General features: G+C 40.5%; 1 protein-coding gene across 1 annotated transcript in view; it reads right to left on the reverse strand.

The window, feature by feature from the left end:
• foxo3b (forkhead box O3b) overlaps positions 1 to 25,447 on the reverse strand; it is a 47,865-nt gene extending 22,418 nt beyond the window's left edge. The window contains exons 1-2 of the mRNA XM_037685876.1: positions 25,231 to 25,447; positions 24,323 to 25,060 (exon numbers count right to left, since the gene is read on the reverse strand). Of these exons, the coding sequence (XP_037541804.1) occupies positions 24,323 to 24,868 (546 nt within the window). The 5' untranslated portion in view covers positions 24,869 to 25,060; positions 25,231 to 25,447. The remainder of the gene's footprint in view (positions 1 to 24,322; positions 25,061 to 25,230) is intronic.
• Positions 25,448 to 26,646: the final 1,199 nt, after the last annotated feature.

Consider the following 26,646-nt stretch of genomic DNA (forward strand, 5'->3'; position numbering starts at 1 on the left):
GTGGGGTTGAATATGTAGGTAACAGAGTTCAGCAGGGTCACAAGAGGCCCTTCATTCCTCTCTTTGTCCAGGTTCTTTGAGACCCTCACGGTTTAACTGTATGGTCCATAAAGACACAAACACAACAAGCACTGCTTCCATGTTAGACTGGAATTTCCTTACATCCGCTGGCGTGTTGTATTGTCCAAGACAATACAGAAAAACAGGTGAAGAGCGTACACATTTCTCACTGCATCACCTCAGTCTCTCTCCTAAAGAGTGCTTGTCTGAACATGTAATACTTTGTATTCACATTTAGCAACAACAAAGCAACTAAGTTTTCTTTTTAGGGTTTTACGTTTGTGCACGTATGCTCCATCATGGACACACTAAAAAAAAAAAAAAAAAATTTAAATCAGTTGTTGAATGCTGAATCAGGCAATCATCTCCAATCACAAACAATAAAGTTATCTTAAGTTGTTACCTGTAGGTAAAATGATATTTTGCAATGAATGCTATTGGGCTATGATGAGAAGGATATAACAGCAGAACGGTCTATGACTGTCTCATTTGGTTGAAAATCCCCTCCCATTCCTCATTTCCCCCTTTCTTTTTTCTCTTTCTGATGCTTCATCTTTGCCAGCTTTTATATTTCTCTGTCATCTCCCACCTCTTTTCTTCCCTCTCTGAAAGGTCTCTCCGAAGTCAAACCTCCACACAAAAGCTGCGTGGTGGCAGTAGTTGGCTGCAGGCCAGAACTCCACTCTCTTTTCCTCCCCGTTTGTACTGGGGAGCAGCAATCACTCAGTCCACCCCTCCTTCTCCCAGCTCCTCTTCTTCCATCTCCTTTTATGTTTTTCCCTCCTATACACTTTCTCTTCTCAGAGGAGACAGAATGGGTAGAAAGTGCTGAAACGTAAGCTTGCATGCACGCAACGTACATGGTGGAGGTTTAAGGCTGAGCGCTTCTGAAAGGGGTGTGTCTGATAATCCTTTGGAGGTTGTGTGAGACGGCCTTGTAAATGAGAGAAAAAACAGGGAGAAAGAAAGTGCTGCTGCTGACAGACTTTTTAGACGAACAAGCCTCTTCTGTAAGGCTCAATACATTGTCAAGGCACGTGGGGAAAAATACTTTGATCTCCTGAAAAATACCCCTTACACTGACAATGCTCTGACCTAAATGTACACAGTAATGACAATAAACTTTCCTTGTGAAGCTTTAACATGCAGCAAGTTCATGTAATTTCAGTCTTCAATTACAAAAACTATGATGACAACAAGAAATGAGACAAAAAAAAGGCAATTAGTAACCTTTGCAACAGCTTGAGGTGTCTGTCTTAGGGTGCAGCTTTAACCCCTTTAATTCACACGCTGACCTTTCCTCGGTTACATTTTGGTGTGGCACGTGCAGTCTCAAAAGGACAAAAATAAGCAGCTCAAAAGGGGATGTGGTATTGTTGCATTAGTTGGACGGTCTGTCGTTCGCTTGCTCATTTAGTCACAAGATCAGGAAGGTGGAAAAAGCTGAGCTGTGCATTTCTCAAATCTCAAGATTTCAATTTGAATAATAATAATAATAATAATAATTTATTATGCATGTCTGTTCCGAGTTCAACTTTGGTTTCTTCACGTTTTGTGCAGTGTCAGTAATTTACAATCACTGTGTGTTTACTGTCACAAAACCTCTAAAATTCACTAACATCTCAAACCTTTTTGCTTAAACAAATTACAGGACAATTACTCATTTATACACATTTTTGGGGTCATAAACAGAGGTATTAAAGAAGATACAATGCTTTGTCTTGTTTCTGGTCATGCTAAGATTAGCTCAATTAAGCTAACACAAGCTAGGCTAACTAGCGCTGACTTCAAATTTTATGTGCATACATGAAAGTATTATCAGTATGACTGTATTCAGTGCCCTAAGATGACTTCTGTTGTGACTTGGCGCTATATAAATAAACTGAATTGAATTGAACTGTAGTATTTTAACAAGAGCAAGATTTAGTAAAGTAAATTTGATTACGTGGCAGAAATAGGATTTTGCAGAAGCTTTTCAGAAATGTAGCTGATAAGATGTGACTGTTTCCAGGTATGGTTTTCTGTAGGTAATGTAAGGACATCACTGGAAAAACCTGTGTGACTACTGAACGGTACAAAGGCAAACTGCATTTTACTGTCTGAATAAGTAGAGTTTGAGTAAGCAATTCCAACACATACTGTTTAGTATGTGTTGTATATGGTTGTTTTTAGCTTATTTTTCCCAGCATGCCCTGGAGTAATCCCATCTGGCGTGCCGCTGTGCTCTAAGTGGGTCAGCAGTGTGATGAGTAAGAGGGTAAAGTTAGGTTAAAGCCAGTCTGTGGATGGTTAAGAATTGCCAACACTCATCAGAATAAGTTCAGCGCTAGGGCAGGGCGAAAAGCACCAAATCAAGATTTAAGAATTTTTAAAAAGGAAATAAGGAGTGAAGCGAGACAGGAAAGAATGTGCTTAGCTTCGTGTGGGCAGGGCCGTGGGTTTTACTGTACTCTGCAGTGGGTTTCTAATAAAAGAAAGTGCAGGGAGTGAGAAGGCTGAGATGTGCAGAGACGAACAGGCATGAGGAAGGAGGGCTGCAGGGAGCACAGACAGCTCCGAGGCACTTTTAATGTGAAGTATGCAGACAGGCACGGGTGCAGAGGGAGTAGTAAAGTGAAGTGTACAAGACTTTATTTTGTCTGCTTTTCACAGTCTGCTTGTCTGGCTTAGTCGACTATGGGCGACGCCTTGGGAGCACTACTTACGGTGGGTGCTTGTGCTACTCAAGAGTCTGCGGGACCTTCTTTTTTTTAGTATGGTGTAGAGTAAACATTGTACAAGAATCTGGGTTAGCGTAAATTATTCACTGGCATAGATGAGCACAAAAGTGGCAGGCTGGCTACTCCTTAGGCGATGCACTCAGTGAAAAGGCTCAGACAGGACACGTTGAGGCAGCTGTGGCAGGATTTCCATACATATTTAAGAGACTTCTGTGCCCACAAGCTGACGGATGAAATATCGAAATAGATGAAACTGCTTGTAGTCATGCGACACGGTGAGGATGAGCAGAAGACTGTTTTTTTAACTCATAAACAGTCTAAAAAGTAGAAAATAATTTATCTGTACACTTCCATCAGTTGTGGTCTCATCATGCCCACTTTACTCCATCTCTTCCATTACTGTATTTAACACAGACAGATCTTCAGGTTTCTGACAAACACTACGGGCACTTGATGTTAAATCGTCACCTTCCCCCACCTACGCACTTTTGCCCTCTTCCTTTTTCCTCACTGCTTCAACTTCACCTCCTCCTTTTAACCTCCCTGCCTCACTCTGCCTTTCCTCTCAGGCTTCTAGTCTGAGTTTGAGGTCTGGAGCGTGGCCAAAAAACACAACAGCCGGGTTTCGCCAAACCAAGCTAGTGGAGGAGGGGAACAGAGCGAGAAAGAGAAAGAGAGAGAGATGGCTCACATCACTACTCACTGACCTACATACACTTCCACCCAGCTGATTGAATCCTATGCTGAGGTCTGCAGCCAATCACAAGTGGGGGTGGAGTGCTTGTCAGCCAATGGCGTCGGCCACCCTTTGCTGAGCTCTTTTACTGTCTCCATACAGTTTTTACTGATTGTACAGCAGCAGAGAGAATGAGCGAGAAGATAGAGAAGGGGGTGACAGACGAGGGACTGAAAATGAACAAAAAAAAGGAGACTGAAAGGGAAAGAAAAAATAGATGGAGAACAGCTTAGACAGGTAGAAATATAGGTTCATCTTTCCTTGTTTGCTCTGTGTCTTGTACAGCTGCAGACAGATAAAGGAAGGCTAACACTGGTTAATGCTAAAGAGTGGCTCATATTTGTCCTGTTGCTTCTCTGACCTGAAACCTACAGTTAAAAAAAATTCAGAGCCAAAAGTCTTTGCTCTAATTTCATACTCTAACACAAGCCACCTTAATATGTCAAAAATAAAATAAAAATCACCATAATTCTTAGATTTTTTTTCCTACAAACTGCATGAATCAAGATGTATACATATTTGTGAATGCAAACAAGAACTGGGAAGTCTATCAGTTGCTTTAATTACAACTCAGGGGTTCCATCTGCTAATGTAACAAGTTTTAGTGTTTATGTTTACATTATCAAAACTGCAGACGGATCATCAACTGGTGGCTCGTGGGCTACTTTATCCCAAGGAGTGGATCCCGTTTGGCCTATGGGGTGAGGATAAGGGACTGTTCAAATTCATTAAAGCTGTGGCTATCACAGCTAATTAACCTTAGGGGGAAAAAAGTATGTGACTTCGTCAATTTCACAGATATTAAGCTAAAATTTGGTGGTAATAACCAAGAGTCATTAACCAAAAATACTATGAGGGCTGACAGATCACACAAGATTTTTGCTTAAAACAATTGCATGCAAGATTTTAGGTAATATGCATGCCTTCAAGGAATGCTAATTTTATTTCAACTGTTTTTCCCTGAATGTTGGGAAAATGTGCAACTATGTGGACATTCTTCTAATGAAAAATATAGAAAAGTGCAATATTCATAGATCATTTTGGAAATCTCCAGTTGCAAATGATAGCAGAAACCACAAGCTCATCTAAATGCAGTCTAGAGACAAAATATAGACATAATAAGATTATTCTCACACGCCCACACGCGCTCAATACCTTTGAAAGTTTGATGCCACCGCAGAGAGGAGGAGGGCATCCCTTGCAGAAGCAAAAAATGAAAAGTTCAACCTGCAGCCTTAAAAAGCTTATGCAAGCATTTAGACTGCGGTTATGCACAACATACAGCTGATAATACAGTTCTGTTTCTATTCTTTTTTTGTGCGACCCAGTTTTGCTGTAATGCTTTAAAAGAAGACAAAAGGGGAAGAGGAATAGGAAGAAGTTTGCCACAAGCGAGAAAATACAAAACAGCTTAGAAAAGCAGACTTAAGGGAAAGAAATGGAGGCAGCAAGAAGGCACACTAACCTACATTTAAAGGAATAATGTCGCATACAGCTTCCACAACTGAGCTAGCAATTCAAAAGTATATTATGGTCCTTCCTCTCTTCTTTACTGGACAGCTGAGCCTATCAGTGATGATGGGAGTTCATGAATAATGCACACATTTACTCAAGTGGGCATATGAAAATGGATTCCTGACCAATATTGACTTGTCTACTTGAAACAATCTGCACTCAACCTGCTAAAGCTCTCTAGTCTGTGGGGTCTGAGATAATTATACAGCATGGTGAAAATAAGAATGGCTGATGGCTGGTGCGACCCTCCAGTCTGATCGCTGCAATATAGCAGAGTGCTCCCAGGGGGAGAAGTGAGTATGGCATGGATTATGGATTGGCATGAATTGGTAATCCAGCATGCTGCACTTTCAGGGGGCTAAAATGCATGCGTGCATCTAAACATTTATTCAATAAGACAAAGCGAAAACTGGAGTGATGAAAAGCAAAAACAGTTTGGAAAACACAGAACCAGTGTCCTTTGAATCATAGTTATCAGTTGGGTTTTTTCACTTCAAATGGCCATGTTCTTGTAAAACATGTTGCATGTTTTAGAAGATGAAAAAAGAGGGGAGAATGTGTGTGACATATTGATTTAGTCATTTGCTTTCTGCCGTCACTCCATACTCAGGCAGTCGTTTGCTACGCCGAGCGGCAATTCTGAGGGCCTTCTCTTACTGACAGATCAGGTTTCTATTCAACATCTTAAGCACTAAAACAAACTGACTGGACTGACAATGGTTACCCACCAAAAAAACAAAGGTGAGAGACTCCTACAGTCCTTGATAGCTTGGTGTATAAAAGCCTTTAGAAGTCAGCAAAAAATAAATAAATAAATCTTAAAATCTGGTCCCTGAAACAACCCTAAAATGAAACCATTTACAGTTTATATAACAGTAATGCCATTTACATGCAGTTTTTTCTTGGTGGATTAAAAAAAATCCCTCTAATCTTCCATCCAAGCAGCTGCCCTTAGTGTGTAGTCACTTTATAAAAGATGGCCACAGTGTAACAGGGTGGGTCTGCACACACTGTCTGGCTCCCTTGACTCCAGCCAGATCACGAGTTCCAACACTGTACGTACCCATCCCCCAGAAGAACGAAGGAACAAGAGGAGGAGAAAAGCAGAAGGCGAGGGGCCCACTTTCTTCTCCTTAACTCTTGCTCTCCTCAGCTTAACTCGTCACGGTGGCCTGAAGGCCTCACAAAGAGGAAAGTGTGTGTCTGTGCGTGTGTGTGAGAGGAATGAGAGGATTTCTCTGGGGGAAAATGTACAGCAGCTGAGACCAGGGTTTCCTCTGCGTTTCTCCAGTCCCTCTGTGTACAGTAGTACACTCTTACATGGTTATATAGTCAGAGTGAGAACAAAGCCCTTACTTCATGAGAGCTCCTACACTTACAGACTTCAGAGAAGAGCATGGATATCAGAAATGTGCTGAATGTTTCACAGACTGTAGTCTGTGTGCATGTACACAATGAATATAAATTAATACTTTGTTACCCTCCAAGTGTGCAGACTCCACTGTTCGATAGTGTTTGCATGAATCACAATTTGTTTTTCTAGATCGGAGCTGTTTTAAGATGACAACAAGCTATTTTGGTACCAGCTCTGCTTGGACTAGCCATTAGCTTGTTAATCCTGTCGGATTTCAAAGCAGTTCAAAGAGTTCTCGGTTAGGTTATTTCTTTAACCCAATTGCTGGGTGAAAGCTGTTGGGTCATAGGTTGGTTTGAATTGACCATATACTGAGACAACAGATTTGACCCAGTGGTTGGGTCGGAGATGAGCCTTGTCATTTTCCAGAGTTCACTATTTAAAGCCAGAACTTTACCTGTTTTGACCTGACTGAACCTCTGCTTTATGATTGAATAAGTAAACGTAAGTTCATGAAAAGAAAGTGTAATATGTTTAACCCGGCAGACTTTGTTGATAACTTTAGGATACGGTGAGTTTGGGTTCCTAAAATAACCTTGATTTTGGGCTAGGAAGCTGATGCTAATAGTTGTTAGCGCCAGCTAGCATCAACACAAGCATTATTTAATAACTCAAATTTTGGGTTGTTATGTTTAACTAACTTTTAGTAGCTTCAGTGCAATGTCATTTTAACAGTTTGCGAGTAGAAAACTTTATCCAGTATGCTCAAATTCATAACCCAAACTTGCTGAGTTAAAACTACTAGAGATTGGCTCGGTCCAGTTTTGACCCTGCGATGGGTTACAAAGTGTTTTTAACCCAGCAGTTTTTAGTACGCAGGTGCAAGTAAGATAATCCAAAACACCACCATAGAAGTTGATGTAAGGACTGGGTGAACGTGTGTGTTAACAGGGAAAAAAAAGGCTCTATTTCTGAGTACCCAGTGTGGCTTAGGGCTTTGGGGCAATTTCATGCCCTCATAAGCAAAGAAACACACAGAAGAGAAACACAAAAATGGGTATTCTCCCGATACAGTTGCTTGAATTAGACTAAACAACTGACATGGGGGTGTTGAGAGATAAATAAAAAGAGCTGAACATAAATCTACTACAAAATACAATGCAGCACTTTGAAATTTTATAAATCGTCCACATTATAATATTACTAACAAAAAACAACACGCAGCTCTCTTGAGTCCCCTTTAGGAATATTTCTTGCAGAAAAGTAAACATCCTTTTAAGCATTTCTGGTTTTCTTACGACCATGTGCAAAATAATGATCTGAGGTCATCAAAAATGATTCAGATCATACATCTAGACAACCAGTAATCACTCAGGAACATTTGGGAAGTCTGCTGCAATCCTAGTAAACGGATATACTGCTTACATGAATGTGGACCTCAGATATGCATGTGGTTCTGTTAATGCTGCATTTAGTGTCTACATATGCTCAACTTTCTATGTACTGTATGTACAGTCCATAAGGTTGTAAATTTACATCAAATAGACTTGTTAAGGTGATACAGATGCAGAAAGAACAGGGAGTACTGCAGCTTATCTTGTTGACATAAGTTCATGATTCCGAACTAAGGTTTCACAGAAGTCAAGGACAAACTGCTTGGCTTATCCTCGATGTAACATCTCAATTTTAGACCTCAGAGTTCAGAAGGGCAGAACAGAAGGGTTGACAAGAGATGGTAAAAATCAAGCAGCTGCACAGATTCCAACTGACGATCGTTCAGTGGGGGAAAGGGTCTCAGAGAAACTTTTCCCTCTGGGTTTCAGGGCCATTGGTCAAATTCTATTTCCTTATGTCAGCTAAAGGTAGATACAACTTCCCACAACCCTTGCATCGTGTTTCACTAACTCAGCAAATTTTGCCTTTAAGGCTGAAAGCAAGCCTTAAAAGAGCTGAATTCCTTTGCAAGAGTCTTTGCTCATTCAACTCTATAACCATTTTGCAAATAAAGTAAGTTGTTCCTAAAACATTTTGCCCTAAGACAACGTCAGGTTTGTGCACCATCAGCACACGTTGGTGCCTTCTTTTTATATGAACCTGTGTTGCGCAGGTATGTCTTCTGTGCCTTATCAAACATATCTTCCTCATAAAATCTTGGCGTACACAAAGGTTTACCAAGGTCTCGTAAATGATAAGAGATAAGGAAACTGGAGGGAAGAAACAAAAAGAAGAAGGAAAGCTCTTCAAAGCCAACGTGTATTTTAAATGTGAGTCAGAGAATTATCTCACTGACCTGCAATTGTCGGAAGCTAGTTGGTGACTTATAACTGAGAAAAGGGAACATTTTCAGTTGCAGTCCTACTGAATTCTTAGTGTTTTGGTAAAGCAACCAGTTAGCCAGGCAGCTGGGGGGTGGGGTTAAGACCAGTTTTTAAAAATCACAGGTTATTGTGTGCACAACTTGCAAAACTGTATTCTAGACCATAAGTGTTATCTAGTTCCCCATATTTATCCACATTTTATCCAACTTGGCAGTTTCCCTCTCATTTATAATTTAATGGGCATAATTTTAAAACAAAAATAGGAAAGTTTGGACCATTTTTTTTCTTATTTTTATTTAATATTGTTATTTGCCAAGTTGTGGGTTTTAGACCTGGACATTCAGGGCTATTTTTGCATCCAGGTGTCATAATACAGCTGAAGAGTTGAAACAGAAAATAATTTGAGATGGGGTCTTGTTTCTAGAATTGCGCCGCTCAAGGTGGCTGCATGTTGGAGCAGCTCTGTTACTTTCATTCTGAGATTTTGCTTTTGGAAACTTTAATTCCTCTTTTTCTGGATGTAAGTCACATTTTTTTGGACGATTGTTTCCTCTGGTATCAGATGCTGTGCAGCTGGAAGGATTTTTACTGAAACTTTTTTAGTTTTGGACATTTGTTATGATGTGTAACCATGGCAACAAGGCTGTTTTCTACAACCAGCAGCTGATTAACATCTCAAAAGTTCAAATAATATCTCAGCTACAGCCCCAAATCTCAAGTGAGTTGAAAAGGATGTTCTGTGGATGCATTCTCATCTACCTGTCAGCTGTGCTCAAGTGCCTGACCACTGAGATCCTGGAACTAGCAGGAAACATGGCTCATGACAGTGGAAGGACAGGATTGTCCCTCGGCACCTACAGTTGGCTCTCCACAGCGACGAGGAGCTCGGCAGACTACTGGGAGGAGTGGCCATCGCTCTGGGAGGAGTTCTGCCTGGCATTCAGGCGGTCCTACAGACACAGGGGGAACTGAGAGGTCAGCCGAGTCTGGGTGGATGGATAGGACAGCATCTGCAGCCAGTTTCTTAGGATCCACTGTGGGATGGACCTTTACAAGAGATCCTTCCTGTCTACAGCCATCAGCATCTATAACATCTCTTAATGAAATGAGGACAACGAGTTACTACAACAAATAATTTCCCTCTGGGATTAATAAAGTATTTTTGAATTGAATTGAATTGACAGAAGTCTGTTGGAGTCAGTCTCCCCACCATCACAGACATCTACAACTCTAGATGCAGGAAGAGGGCCACCTGCATCAGGAAGGACCCCACTCACCCAGCACACACTTTTTGCACCGCTCCCCTCAGGAAGGAGGTTAAGGAGCATTAAGTGCAGAACCACCAGACTGAGGAACAGCTTCTACCCTGAGGCTGTTAGACTCATGAATCTCTAACCAGGATAATCACTGTGAAAAATCACATCATGATGTTGTGTTCATTTGTGCTCATCTGCTCACACAAACTCATGTTCATGCTGCTGTTCAGCGTATTGTTTTTATGCTACTAGTGCTTAGCATATTTTTAGTTAATATTTTCTTAGTTCATATCTTAGATCTTATTGCTGTTTTTCTTTTACATTTTATTGCTGGATGTAACTGGGACCTTGAGTACACAATCTCGTTCCACCACATGTACCACATGTGGTGCGAATGACAATAAAAAAAAACTGTGACTGACACCTCAGCACAGCAACTTTTATTGAGAGAAACTTTGTTGTACATTTTTTGAGCATGTTCAAAAAAATCAAGCAAGAACACTGAGCTTCTGTAACTCACGTGCGAACCACCATGAACACTTCAATATACTTTAGAGACTCATCTTGTTGGTGAAATGGAGTTAAACAAAAAGGATAGGATAACTCTGAATTGGATTTATGTCACAAACTAGTCAATAAATTAGGAATTATTGGGTATAAAACATAAAAACTGCAAGATAATATGTAAAAAATTATGTGGTATGACTAAAGCCACCACAATGTTTCACTTACACTGCCCCAAAACATATGGACTAGATCTTTTAAAGGCCTTCTTGGGGGAAAAATGTCTAATTGAAATTCTATCCATTGCATGTTTCTCTACACCCTCCCAGTCCAGCTTCTCAGGCGAGCATGCAAATAAAAATACAAAACCCTCCTGGCATTTCATGCTTGTGAAAACCATAAATTACACAAGATAAACAAACAAAAAAATCCTTATGTGTTTGGGTGAAAAGGGTTTAAACAAACTCAGATGTAATCACCACATGAGCACACGAATTGTTTCATACCAACACAACAGCTGCCATCAACCTTTGTCTTTGTGTTTCAGCAGCAATCAGGGGCTTGAGTTGTGACTTCACAGAGTGAGATTTGTACTGTGAGCTACTTGCATCCGAGGAGGCCTCAAAACCCACAGACACACACATTTGTGTTGAAAGTAGTAGCTGTGGGAACATGATGGGAACTATTATAAGATCCCCAAAAAGAACTGCAAACAGAATTCTCCCATTTTAATGAAGCGTGGACGACATGGAACATTGGAGCCCGCAATGTGCACAGCAACACATCTGAGGCAGTGCAAATTCATACCAGACACTAGCACGCCATGCATGTGCAGCTCCAACCTAAAGGATTTCACAAGGACAAGAGAATCCTGTGTCCACACAGAAAGGCTGGGGGCTGAACAGGTGGTTGGAGGAAGGACGGCTGTTTGATGGCACTCAGACTTCGCTTATCAAATCTGGGAGTGTCGTCTCAGTGGTTGGAGAGCTTCCACTCGCAGCTCCAGGTCTGCAGAGCATCCAAAACTGAACGCTGTCTTTGGCAAAAGTGTTAACACTTTGGTCCTTTTTGGATTAATTATCACAGCCGGTAATCCACCTATATTTATTTTGAATAATGGTTCCAACATTTGCTTCAGAATACTTCATAATGATGTAAAACATTAGTCCCTCGAGCTCCGTTTTGTTTGAATAATCAACTGAAACACATTTGTTATCACGCAGTGTTTAATTCCTTGTTTATGTTTGGGAGACTGCTTATAATTTTCACAACTGCATTCATTTTCTCACTTGCCATTCAAAGCAGCATGGTCTGTACCAAAACTGGACTTTTAAAACAGTAAATATGTTATGTTCTACTTTCAAAGCAATGACTCACATGATTGCTAACTGGTAATGTTTATGCTTCCTCCTGGCTAAGCTATAATGCTAATGCTAGCATGTACACAAACAAACATAGGTGAAGATTTGATCCGAGTTATGTAAATTTGAATTTTGTCCTCCTTATAAAGAGTGCTATAGCTAGCAGCATTTTTGTTAGCAAATGCAAAACTTAGATTTAAATTGATTCTTGCACGTTTAAGGTTTCTGAGGCATTCCCCTTCACAGGCTAATGCAGCAGAGTAAATTTCTTGGTAATTTCAGTAAAAAATAGAATGCATATTAGCACCAATTTGCATGCCAAAGTTTTAAACAAAGATCTCATGATGTTTGCTAGCTCTGAATATATGTTGTATCACAATAACAGAGTTACTGAGTTATAGCCATTTTGTGGATGGATTCAAGAAAATGGATTAGCTGTGACAGCCATCAGCATCATGTGACTCTGACATGCACTGCAGAATGGTAGCAATAACGGGAGCTCAACTTAAGCTCAATCTTTTTTGTTCCTGTGGCTTTTGTTTGAACTTTTTTGCGCCTACATTGCACACCCACGGTACAGGTATGACCACGATGCACTTGTGGAGTTTTCTGTGTTGCTGCCTTGCCATTGTGCCATCCTGGTTCAGTCCTTTCAGCCTGGGGCTCAGGCTCCAGCCTGTCACGGTGGCTGTCTCCAAGAGCCTCCATCTGTCTGCATGGACCGAACTCTACGGACCTGTTCGGTTCCATGTGGAAACCTTGGATGTTCTCCGTCTACCAGACATGGTTCTGGAGGGCAGTCTGGGAGGGCAACTGCTGCAGTCGTTGTTATCATGCTGCTAATGGGACCTGCTAACAAGACCTGCTAACAAGACCACACCACTAACCAAATCATACCGCTAACTAGAGCTGGACAATAATTCGATATCGATATATCTCGCGATATACTTTTATTCAATAACCGGGTTGAAGCAGCAGTTTCAACCCGGACAGAAAAGGGTGCGACACAACTACGTAAGTGCGTGGTGACGTAGATGTTACGCAGAGCTCAAGTCCAGAAGGCGTTAGTGGGAGCAGGCTAAGCTAGGCTAATATCCAACGCGCGTTAAGTTTTCGCTTCAAAATGAGTGCCCATGATCGTCAGAATGTGACTGAACAAGCTTTCACAAGCGAAGAGAAAGCAGATGACATCACTGATAAGAGAGAAAAGACTAATTTGCTGGTTTGGAAGTGGTTCGGCTTTCTAAGATCCGATAAACTGCAGGTTTCAATCAGTGTGCTGCAAAATGTGACGGAGAGTCGTTCTAACTTGCGGTTGGAGCATCTAACTTGTTCCACTTGACAGAATATGATGAGTCACAAGATGAAGCACAATAAAAGTTTGAGCCAACGTGTCCCTGAAACACCCCCAGCGCTGCATGTTTCTTTTGTTTGTTTTTATCGTTTATTCATTCATTTAAAATAAAACAAATTCATCAGAAAGGAAAAAAAGAACGTTGAATGAAAAGGTTGTAGAAAGAAGAAAAAAATATTCTTATCTGCCCCTAATTTAAAAAAAATACAAAATAACTACAAACAAACAACAACCTTGACTTGAACAATCTTCAAACTGAAAACAATAAAACTTCAGGTGTCCTTCACCTGGTACTATACGTTCCCAACAACTTTAACTTAATCATCTTTTTAAACATATAAATTGTTTTAGAAATTTTTATGGTGATATCAAGACAATTCTATAATCCTGTTCCCTGAATTACAACACAGCTCCTTCACACTAGTTCTAAATGGAGATTTTACAAACATTTCCATTCCCTTAAGGTTATTTTTATAAATTTTAATTGAATATTTGGGGCTAATATTTTTGAGATTTATACAAAAATAAAATACTATATTCAACCAAATCATAACATTTTAATAATTCCAACTGATGAAATAATATATTTGTTGGGTGACCATAGCACTTCATACTACTAATAATTCTTATAGCTCTTTTTTGTAAAATAAAAATAGGATTTGTAATTGTTTTGCATGCTTTTCCCCAAACTTCATTACAATAGATTAAACATGGAGCAATTATTACATTATACAATATATACAAAGCTTTGTCATTCAGAAACTCTTTTACTTTATACAGTAATGCAATTGATTGTTATTTTTATTTTTAAGTATTTTACATGAGATTTCCATGTCAGCTTATCATCAATAACGACACCCCAAAATTTTATTTCATTAGCAACGAATTTCAATGCTGTCAATTTTAAAGTTGTTGTTTAAAGTTAAAAAACTATTAATATTGACAAAGTTGAGAATTTTATGTTTATTTGACAGTGATTTCAATTTTTTTGAAGGCTAAATACAAATAAAATGTGAACATTAATTTATGTGTATAGTTTGTAGTTTTTCTGAGGCTTTTATATTGTTTATATCGATATCAAATTATATCGTTATTGACCGAAATTAAGACATATATTGTGATAAAAGTTTTGACCATATCGTCCAGCCCTACCGCTAACAGTACCATGGTGCCAACGGGACCATGTTGCTACAAGAAACCTAGCTTCTAACCGAACCACACAGCTAACAGTATCATGCTGCTAACTGGAACATGTTGCTAAGATAACCTCACTGCCATCAAAACCATTCTGCTAATAGGACCATGCTGCTGTAGATTTATTTCTTTGTCACTTTGGGCGTCTTGTTTTTTTAATTTTGTTCGCATGCTTTTGTATTTGTTGTTGTTTTTTTTGGACGAGTCCAGACGGTTCTTCTCGTCTTGAGCATTTCATTGCATTGTTGACTTTGTGTTGATTTAGCATATGACAAAAACACCTAACCTGAACCATCTTTAATCAAAATTACTCTAAATGTTTAGTAGTTATGAAAGTCGTGATCTGAGCTTTTCCAAAAAATGTGTTCTGTGGTTCATGAGATCTTTTGCTAACAGACCAACAAATGCTGTTTTTTTTTCTGGCAGTGGATGATAAAAATAAAAACATTTTAACACTTTTTAAACGAAAAAAAAATTTTGCAGAATTGATACAAAACAAGCTGTTTCTTGACAACGTCACAGATTTTATTACGTGACAAACCTGCGTTTTTCCTTTGTGCTGTCATCAACACATTCGTCATCGGTTCCAACAATGACACAACAAATGGCACTAGTCTGACTGCGACAGTAATCATACATCACTCAACCTTAGAAGTGTTTAATTCTGCATCACACATTTGCAAACACACACATACACACGAGGTGGGTTATCTTAATTTAGCTGCGACTGTGCCTTCCAAAGCGCTTAATCTAACGTAATCTGGGTTTAATCTGCTGTCATCAATCTGCACTAACCCCTTTCTGGGAAGGAGGGGCTGTGAGTGGATTGAGAGGTAAGAGGTGATGTGGGGGGAGGGGATGTACGAGAATAGCAGATAATCTGAAACTGAGTGAGAGCATCACAAACGGGTCTATGAGAGTGATTTTTTTTCCCACTCTCTTTTATGTCAGCAGCATTCTTGGCCATTCCCCTCATCATCTTCTTCTATTCTACTTTGCTCCTACGACACAGAAAGCTTTAACTGAAGTCAATTAAATGTTAATCAGGAATAGTAGCTCAGTTCGTCCTCTGCAGACTCTGTGACGCCACATCAGTGGAGTGGTGTAATTGAAAGAGACGAGCTCAGGAGAAAACAAATTAAACTTTAAAAGCCGAGAGACGCGTTGCCGTGCTATATGCAGAGACGACGACTTCTGATCAATATAGGAGACTCTCATTAAAGCCATGACGGCCGGTGTTAAAAAAAATGTGTCACCACGTATAAAAATACAGCGACAGGCAATGGTATGCTGGCCTGTGCGGTGGTGAAAGGAGTCGATTACAGGGGCCCAAATCAGCTGCAATGTGGTTATCAGGGACGCTGAGAGGCAAAGGCAGAGTGGGAGGTATGTGCAAGCTGACTGCGCACGAGTGGGTGTGAATACGCAGAGCGATGATGGGTTCACTGGGTCACGCTGTTATCAGCTGTCGACCAAACTGCATGTCGTCCCCCCAAACCAGGTTGACATGTAATAAGTTGCTATAGAGATAAGTTAACCCCCCCTTCACCTAGCTTGTCCTGTCAACAAAGGCATATGTATGTATGAACACGGGAAAATGTTTAAAAGTCGAGGTGTAATAATCCATTAATTTGTCATTAACAGTTTTATTGACTTGTATAAACCTGTCCTTGTTGTCGAGTCAGATGTTCTGCAGCTGAAAGGAGAAAAATATATTTTAATCGGGCTCATTCACTTGTTTGCTATAACACACAGAAGGTTGAAGTACGCCTGTAAAGAATAAAGAAAACTCTTTGGTAAATCTGCTGGAATGCTGATTTTACCGTTTCACCTCTACCTCGTAGCTACAACCAGCTGTAAGTTTGCACATCTAGACAGAAAACTGAGCCAAGGCTGCGGGGGTGGGTGTTTTTACTGGTTTCCTACAAGTTATTTTTTAATTATTATTATTGTTAGAGCCAAGCAACCAGTAAGTCTTTGAAGTTGTTTTGCAGTAAATGTTTAACTTGTGTCAAAAAAATTACATAACCCTTTATTTTAGATTTTCTTAAGGAAGGTCAAAGTGTGGGGTCAGCTCCAGAGCATGCCTAAAGCAGAGAGGAATGCAAGTCAGGCTTTCAAGGAAACAACGGGACACTTAACCCTGCCTCCAACCAGCAGATGAAAAAATAACACACCACCGTGTTATGCTAAACTGTGCAACTGTGCCACATTTTTGGGGCTTTTATTTTTAGCGGATAATTTACACCACTTCAGCATACTTTGCTCCAGTTATCTGGCTAAAACATGAGAGTTGTTTTTTTGCACCAGCAGGTGGAGAAGATCAGTGTAATCTGATGTAACAAAAACTGCTGAGCAAATGCCTTGCGGGTGGCGTGAGGGTTGCTTTGATAGCAACATCAGAAATGGTGGTTATTCAACAAGTTCTGGAAAGATAATAAAACATCATTCAGCAAGATTTAGTTTGGTTTTTTTTTCCTCTGACATGAGCAACTTTAAAGTTTAACATAAAAATGTTGCTTGTGTTAAATTCTTTTTTTTTTCATTCAACCTTTATTTAGACAGGTTAAGCCCATTGAGCCTTGAGGACTCATTTACAAGAGAGACCTGATTTCTTAACAAATCTCATCTTAAATTCTTTATCAATATGATCACATATGAAAAAAAAATGAAGTAAATTAAAGGCCTAGCTTTTCACAGTCATATACAAGATTTAGACCCACCATTTTTCATGCCAGAGTTTCAAACAAAAATCATTTTACGCTGAGAAAAAACAAGGTTATAGTTGACTGTGTATAAATCTTGTATATGACGATGAGCGTCTTTGTGTTAAAATATGTTTGATTAGCTGTGGCAGCCATCTTGGATTAGACTGACTCCTAATATTAATAAGATTTAGATTTGAATTTCACGATTTAAGTTCCGAGAGTTAACCTAAAATCTATCCACTGGTTCACATCATATTTTGCTAAAAGGCAAATAGAGTTGACTCCAACAGTTAGTGGCAACGTTTGAAGCAAAAAAGGGGTAGAGCTTAGACTAAGTGTTGGGAATAGCTGTCAGCTACTACCACACCAAAATGTAGCTCCATATCTTTAAAGCTGACTGAGTTATAGTCATTTTAGTGTTAGAAAATGTTGATTATCTGTGGCAGCCATCTTGAATTAGGTTGACTCCAAATGTTAAATACCGGTAGTTATTCAGTGATTAATTTTTGAGAGTTTAAATAAAATCCCACATGTAATATTTTACTAACATATAATTAATACCCAAGGTTCATGCAAATGATGGCATGCGATGCGTACAGCTCAAAGTATATGTTGTGGGTTATGCTCAGCTACAACCACATCAAATTTTAGCTCAGTGTCTGTAAAATGGACCAAAGTTATAGCCATTTTAGTGTTTCCTAAGTTTGCTTAGCCGTGGTGGCCATCTTGCATGGGACTGACTCATCTTTTGTAGAAGCACACCTGATGATTGCGTTCTGAGAGTGTCATTAAAATTTATTTTCTGGTTCTTGACATATTTTTGCTGACACAACAAATGAGCACACACGCAAGCGCAGGTAAAAACGTCACCACCTCTCGCCTTCGGCAGCAGCTGAAAATAAACGACCATGTGGTTTTATGGCACTGAACGTCTTTGTCTAACCCCCTATTTTTTATTGTTTTGCTTTGCAAGATTTACACCTAATGCACACCGAGCAAAAACTTCATTTGAAACCCAGCCCCTATTTTTAGCCTCCAATCAGTGTGTTGGACACAATTGTTTGGATTTTAGATGTTATCATGGGCTGGGCATGTGCAGGCAGCCGCTTTGTCTGTTTACCACACAAAACACTCAATGAAAAGCCATGACTGAACAGCCTTTCTAAGCTTTATCTGAAAATATGGACTTTTTGAGAAGGGTGCTTCCTCCTAGTCTTTCTTTGTAATGAGAAGAAGAAGAAAAAAAGCCAAAAGATGCATCTTCTTTCATTAGAGCCTGCCTCCAACAGATTTCAGGAGTCGCGCTTCGGAGCAGCAAAAGCCAAGTTACAAGGAAACGGCTTTTTGCCTACAAGAGTGTTTTACATTCAGACAAATGAGGGAGCTGGCAGGAAAATATTCAGGGATGGAGGGAGAGCAAAGAGAAGGGGTGGGGGGGGGGGGGGGACAAAACAGAGTTAGGTGAAAATGAAGGAAAGACACAGACTCTGTGAAAAGGAGGGTTAGCCTTTGGCCAAGAACAGGCTCTTAAAAATTAATACAGTGATCTGAATTCATCCCAGGAGCTCTGAATAATTGAGAAGCGTCTTTCAGGAGAACAGATCGTGCTAAATTTGACGTGGGCGGCAAGAAAGAGGAGGGGGGAAAAAAAATCAAGGAATTTTACGACTTTTCCTTTTTTTGACAAACATTTTGTATTTAACAAAAACAAAAGAAAATCTGAAAATGTGCTTATTTCTGCCTGTTTTGCCAACAGATTCTGACTAAATATGTCCTCGTGCATACTTTGTAACGTCTGAAAGAAGTGACCTAATTTAAGTTTTTACTCAGTAGAGATGAAAACAATTCAATACATAAAAACATCATTAATATTCATAGTATTTGTGTTATTACTAACTTTGAGCTTTCAGGATATTTGGAAGAAAAAAAAACAGCTGATAATTACAACAGTGACTGTGAACAACAAGTGTTGCACCTGAATATAAAGCTAATTTATTAACTTATATTTAAGTTTAATACAAACATAAATACCCTTCACATAGTTTTCAGACCTTTCTAAAGTAAGCGAGTGAAAGCAATGAGCACTGACCACAAGTTCAGCCAACACCTTCCCAATGAACCATAAGCCAGCTGTCGCTACCCATCGTCACCAAAATCTTGTGGAAAATGTGGGTTTTATTTCCATTTCAATATGCTAGAATTTTCCAACTTAAATTTACAAATACATTTCAGTCAATCCGTGGGCCAACTTTGGACATCTAAGTAGAAAAGTTCATTGTAACTTTTTTTTATGTCAATCTATCAGACACTTAAGAGGCTGTGGGTGGATGAGTGGGTGGATGAGTGGTTATCTGACGATCATAAGGTTGGTGGCTTCCCCGACCAAGTGTCTTTGAGCAAGACACTGAATTGCGAGTTGTTCCAAATCAGCACATAGGTTAGAGAGTGTGTGTACACTGGTGATTTGAAAGGGCTTTCAGGGGTCAAGGAGACTGGAAAAACACTATAGAGATGCTGTCTAGATTGGCATGTTCTATCATACGATACATGTAAAGCTGCATGAACAGGAAACATCTCTTTGGGTTCTCTGTAACTCAAAAACAGAGAAGCTGATGGTTAAAAGGTTAACTCAAGACTTGATGTGGTAGATGAACCAAAACATATGGTATCATTCCTTTACGAGGGAATGGTGTTTGATGAAAACACTAGTTTTTTATGTATTGTATCCACATGGAAACAATTCAAATGAAAACAGCATATTAGAAGTTCCAAAGTGATATTTCATGTAAATGGGGGGAAAGACTCTTGAAACACCACTGTTGCATATTCATGATGGACAAAATGCAACCTACCCAAGGGTAGGTTATTCTTCTTTTGTATTTACAATTAACAGTGTGTAAGCTCATGCTCCACGCCTTGTTTCCTGTTTTTGGTCGTGAAAGCATTACAGCGTTAAATATAGGCTAGGCATGGTTACTGCAGCCTTTGGGGTCATTTTCAGTGTTTTTGTGTGGATGCAGACGTTACTAGAAACTGATATTTTTCAGAAAAAATACATTAAAAGATTGTTGTGACATAGGCCTTTGTCCATCCTTGATATAGAATTAATCTGAAAAATATCCCAGCTTTTACAATTTAAGAGCCATTGTGTTTGTGGACCACAGGTCAACTTTTTGATGGCAATTTAAACAGAATAAAGCTCCACAACCCTTTTAAAGAGGGGAATAAAAATACTGGTTGGAAATGGAAGTAGAACAGGACCTGGAGGTTTTCTCTGCCTGGAGCAGGTGGGTTCACATCACTCATCACCCCTTTAGCCTGAAAACTCCTCCACTGGGAATCACAGCCGGAGGGTGGATGTAATACACCAATTTAGAGCAAAGCTTCTTAATTTACCCCCCACGTCCACCTCCTCCATTTCATTCTCTTCCCTCTTTCTGCCCCGCACCACCACCATTCTCCAACCACTCCTGTTTTTATTGCCTTTTTGGTCCAGTTACTCCTGCATGGCACATTACCAGATCTATCTGGTGTTTTGATTGCGTTTAGCGTGCAGACACACACACACACACACACAACTGCAAGCTCACTCTGACCCTCTCCCTCCCACCCCAGCACTTCTTTTTTTTTTTTTCTTGTGGTAATTTTCTCCAACATTTTAGAACTTAGCAGCCAGTCATCTCACTTCAGCTGAAGTTTCAGCTTCACATTTATATTGTATTTGTTCCGTTATAATAACAACAGTAAATACAGATTCTTCTTTGCATCCTTTATAAAAATCAACCCTTTTAGCATGGTACATGATGATCTAGAATAATTATAAAGAGTTGCATTTCTGATACGCCCCCAGAAGCAGTCAGAAGGGGGCAAAAGTGCCAAGAGTAGGTTGGATGTTTTTAATAATCTGTGAGCAGCCAAGGGTGCAGTTGTTCCATGCATGAACCTGTTTTTTCTTTCAGTAAAGAACAGCACCAGCTAATGATCATTAATTACTCAAGAACTTTGGTACAGCTGAACTACAAAGACGTGATGATCACTCTACTTGTTGCGGCTTGAAGTGAGGTAAAGATTTATGTAATCTTATGGAAGGATTCTAGTCAGCAGGGCTAATTTTAGACCTATGCAGATTTTTACGGTCCTTGGCGATAAGACTGAACATGACCAGACCGACGCTCTGAATGGAATATGTCTGAGCATGTCTGTGCTGGAATGTATTCTGTAAGGCGGGTTTAAAAGCACAAGTGGAGAATTGTGCTATAGTATATGTACCACTTCTGTTGTTCTGAGCCACCGCTGAAATCTCTTTACCTCTAAAGTGACATAACTACATCTTGGCTTGTAAAGGGTGACTCTGAGAGTGCGTTCCAGCTGGATTGAATAACTCTAAAGCACATGGTTCAAGTCAAACAGCCTATTGCACACAGACAGGTGCACCTTAATCCTATTTTATTCTGACACTCAAAGGGTTTTGTAAATTTCCAGGCTGCAACAGCTTCCCCACTGACTGAAATCAAGAATCCCTGCATCATAAATGCAGGAGAACTTGTTTCAGTCTGTAGATCATTAGTTTCTATGACACTTTATGGTTTCAGGTGCATCATTCTCTCCCACAGGTGGAGACAAAATACCTGAATCGCTTGACGTCTGAAAAGGCACAGTCATAAGAGAACAATGTTAAAAATAAAACATGTGATCTTGAAATTTAATTACAAGAAATAATCCAACTATAGAAGCTATAGCAGACAGCACATTTAATCCTGTTTGTTTAAGAACTAGGATGTTTGTTTCTATCCTCGGCCTATCCTTTCCCTGGTTATAAACGATCTAAGTTGATAACAGTGTTATTGTCGGTCATCTTAACCTACTTCTCGCGGGGTTAATGGATGGCTGACTAATATGAAGAAGAATGACGTAGTTGAGATCGTTCTAGAAAAACCCAGGGGAGTTACCAGGATTTGTTTAGCAAATCTCTTCAGCAGACGTGCCCTTGCTGCTTGAAACTGTAGGTGCTCAAACTTTAAAAGTCTCCAAGAGAGAAAAGGAGCCTAAGTGGTGCTCTGGAACAGTCCTGTTGCAGAGCCTGCATGTCAAAATGATTGGCTGTTTTTTTAGTTTTCTGCTTTCATGAAGTTTTGTTGCTAAAACTTAGCTTGTGAAATACAGACCTAAAAAGCGTTTGCGATTGATGAGCTAACAGTTAGCATGAGCAAGTCTAAGACTAAAGTGTATTGCTGATTTTAAAATACGTCTAATCTTAAAAGATTTTGCGTGAACACTATTTTATAAACTTTCACTGTGATGTCAATTTCCGATTTTACAGTTATTCTACGAGAGGTGGCAACAAAGGTCAAAGGAAAAGTTTACAATGCAGTGATGAGACCAGCTATGTTGTACAGTTTGGAGACAGTGACGTTGACAAAAAGACATGAGACAGAACTGGAAGTGGCACAAATGAAGATGTTGAGTGACAAGGATGGATAAGATTAGGAATGAGATCGTCAGAGAAACAGCACAGGTTGAACAACTGGAAGATAAAGTTACAAAGGCCAGACTGAAATGGTTTGGACATGTCCAGAGGAGGGACAGTGGGTATATTGGTAGAAGGATTTTAGAAATGCAGCTGCCAGGAAAAATAAAGAGGATATTTATGGATGCAGTTAGAGAGGACATGGAGGTAGTTGGAGTGAGGACAGAGGACGTACAGGACAGAATGTGATGGACGAGGATGGCTCGCTGTTGTAACCCGAAATGGGAACAGCCGACAGAAGAAGTTATTCTAGAAGAAATATTATGATATTCCTGCTGAAAGTGCTTCAGCTAGCTGCTACTGCTGGTATTTGCACTTCCAAATAACTATTTTTGTTAGGTTTAAGACGGTAACCGATAAGACTTTGATCTTGGTACGTTCAGACTTGTCATTAGCTCGATAGTGCCGTCAGAATGAAACTATTTCTCCAATATGACACAGCTTGATTGAACACTTCATCCTGAAGAATCTGAACTGAAACGCAGCACAAAGCTTTGTGTTTAGAGAAGGCCGGTCCTGAAAAGAAAGTCTTCCTAGAGGGCACAGGTTGTGAGCTCCACCTCAGATTTATAGACCAGGGCATGAGTAACACTAAACCACGGACATGCCCAGAATTCCTAGAGTAATAAGCCCGCATGGTGACAGTAAACCCGGCCTTGACTTGCAGGGGGCTCCACACAAAACCTTCACTGAAGCGTATCACATAACTGAACTTGAGAAGGCCTGATAAAATATGGCCCAACACCCTATGGGACTAAGATTTCAGCTTCGAACGAGTGTTAATCTCTGATCTTTGACCTTTTGTGCCAACCTCCTGCTCTTTTTTCACAGCTACCATTTGTTGTTGACCAGATCAATGCCTTTAAAAAGAAGCTTTACTCAAACCCAGGGCCACCCAGTTGTTATGTAACCCCCCCCCCCCCCCCCATGCAAGGATCAACAACCTTGGCAGCTGCCTACCTGCCCTATAAGGGACTAACTCGTTGCCAAGGTTTGCATAACAAATGGGAAGGAGGCCAAAGCTTTGTCCTTATGTGTGAATCGAACATTTAACTTGTACACCACAGCAGAGTTGTAATTTAATCTCAATCTCACAAGAACCGCTAAACCACGGTTGTGTTTCGGAGTTTAAAAATAAAGAAAAACCCTACCAGAGTCCACATTTTCCCACACTGCTTCCCAGTGAAATCATTCTGTTTACAGTCAGTCCATTAATAGATGAGCTGCTGCTCAGTAGCTGTCTTATGTAATTGTATCAGTCTGAGCATTTTCAGACAGGTTTGCAACACTTAAAATAGGCCACCTCCTTTCCAGACAAACCTGTTCCGTCTGTTTTGCTCCACTTCAAGCCCTGAAGCCACAGCATGCTTCATCAAGGTGCATGAAGATACTGCAAAACGATTCTGACACAGATCACGAGAGCAGTTCGCAAACCTTCACAATCATGTGTGCATGGAATATTCCATCTCATGCACAAGAAAAACGTATAATGTGGGTGCACCTTTCCCTCATTTTTCTTCTGATTATCGCTCGGTAATTTTAATTAGTATGATAATGAGGCATAATGTGCGCCACATTTCCCAAACACAAGCTGTAAATCAGGGGAGACATGGCAGTGTGAGCGTGACTGCCTGTTTCTGGAAGCCACATGCTTTTTGTTTTTGTTTTTGTGGAGGAAGGAGGGGGGGCGGGCTGCTGCATGGAGAGGTTCTTACCTTCCATCCTGCAGAGCTGTTGCTGTCACCTTTGTCCTTGAAGTAAGGGATGGATCGGACCATCCAGTCGTAGATCTGGGACAGGGTCAGTCTCTTCTCCGGTGAGCTCTCGATGGCTTTGGTGATCAGGTCCGCGTAGGACAGATTCCCCCAGGCGTTGCGACGGGAGGACGCTTTCCTCGGGGTCTGCGCGGCGGCCAAGCTGCCGGGAGTCAGAGCGCCCAAGGCGGCCGGAGGGGAGTGCGCGGAGAGCGGGGAGCCTCCGCTGTCCTGACCGGGGGAAGCGAACGGTCCGTCGGCGACGGGGCTGCCGCTGCCGCTCTGGTCCTCCGCAGCCGCCCCGGAGCCACGGACACGGATGCCCGCGGCGCCCTCATCATCATCCTCCTCCTCCGGGATGATGTCGTTGTTCTCCGGTTTCACCGCGCTCGAATCCGGTCGCGGCAGCGGCCAGGTGCACGACCTGGGCCGCTTCTGGGGCTCGAAGTCCGGGTCGATGACCACGTTCAGGTCCGGGAGTGCGTCTGGGAGCGAAGCCTCCGCCATGACGACGAACGACGATGATGATGGGTGATGATGATGATGATGATGATCTCCAGACACGGTCGGCCGCTGAGAAACTTACAAGACTGGAGACTGAGGAGCTGTCAAAGTCGCGTCCCCATGAACGCGCGCGCACGTCCTTTTTGTTGCTGCTCAACAGCAGCCAAGTCCCACGAGCCACTTTGTAATGAACGCCTGTTGAGGAGATAAAAGTAACGTGCATGTGGTTCAAACTGAGCAAAATCTGGAAGCACAACACAAATCTTCAAAAGCATAAAAAAAAGATCTGAATCCGCCCACTGGCGAACATAAGTCTCAGAGAAATACACCCCCCCTCCCCTGAAGATCTACTTTAAATGAATTACCTTACTCAGAGGCAACACAAAGACAAGCACGGATCAGATCCGGGACGGTCCACCTCCACGCGCACATGCCATGTTGTCTTTCCACGCCGCTCCGACACATGAAGACGAATAAAGATAAAGATGCGCGCGTGAGCAGGTCGATGTGGATTAAGACGGACTGCCACCTCACTCTGCGTTTACTACTCTCACACACGAATAGACGCGCTCTTACGCACGCACACACACTGTACGCATGCGACTCGATCAAGGACCTGCCTCCCCCCCCCCCCCCCCCCCCCCCTGGATCCTGCGCATGGGATCGCCTTTTAAAGAGACACAGCAGCTGTGATGGAGGCAGGTGGAGGCGCGGACACGTCCAGACATGCTGCAGACACCAAGCAGAAGTTAAAAAAGATAATAAAAAAATAAATGTTCAGAGAGTTTTTAGTTTATTTGGTATTTCACGTTTTAGTTTCAGTTTATTGTTATGACTAGACACAAACCTGTCACTATATTTAGCCATTAGGTATCTCGAGTCTGTTAGCAAAATATCTCATAAACAGCTTGACGGATTTTAATGAAACTTTCAAAAATTAATCAATGCATGCACTTCTACAAGTTTTTTAACATTTGGACCCAATGTGATTCAAGACTGCCGCCACAGCCGGCTGAACCTAAAAAACACAAACGTAGATATAAGTTATTAATTTGTACAGGCATTGAGATAAAGTTTGGCAACCTTGAAGCTGAGAGTCATTCGCAACACAAATTAATTCATTACACATTGTGCAAGATTTTAACTTAAAACTTGAGCATTAGCTATAAGACTCAATAAACTCTGTTTGTTTGTTAGCAAAATATTTCATGAACCACTGGACATATTTTAATGAAACTTTTAGGAAATAATCAATTAACTCAAATGTACAAAGGCTTATATTTTGAGGTAGCTCCAATTATAGATGAAGTCCAGAGTTAATAAAATAACTAACATAAAGATGCTGATATTGAGCTAAAGTTTGATGTGGCGGTAGTTGAGAGTCATTCCCAACACATACTCTGAGCACTCTAAGATTGTAAGTAATTTTCAAAAGTTTGACCATAACAGCTATAACTTTATTGTTTGTCAAGATGATTAGTCTCAAACGCTGGCATGAAAAGCAACATTCATCTATTTGACGATTGTTAGGTCGTTCATTGTTACTATTTAGCTTTATAAAGACATATCCAAATTTTTAGCTCATCCTTACTCCCAAAATTATTTTTTTCTAATCTTAAACATATAAAATAGTGTTTAATTTCATAAATAAACTGTGTACTTCAGCTCACCTGTCAGTGCTTCTAAATCTATTAGCTGAATGTAAAACTGCATTAAATTGACAAAAAAGCTTTAAAAAGACCTGCATATATATATATATATATATATATATATATATATAT

Source organism: Nematolebias whitei, chromosome 12 (assembly GCF_014905685.2).
Source record: "Nematolebias whitei isolate Nwh7 chromosome 12, NemWhi1, whole genome shotgun sequence".
Lineage (NCBI taxonomy): Eukaryota > Metazoa > Chordata > Actinopteri > Cyprinodontiformes > Rivulidae > Nematolebias > Nematolebias whitei.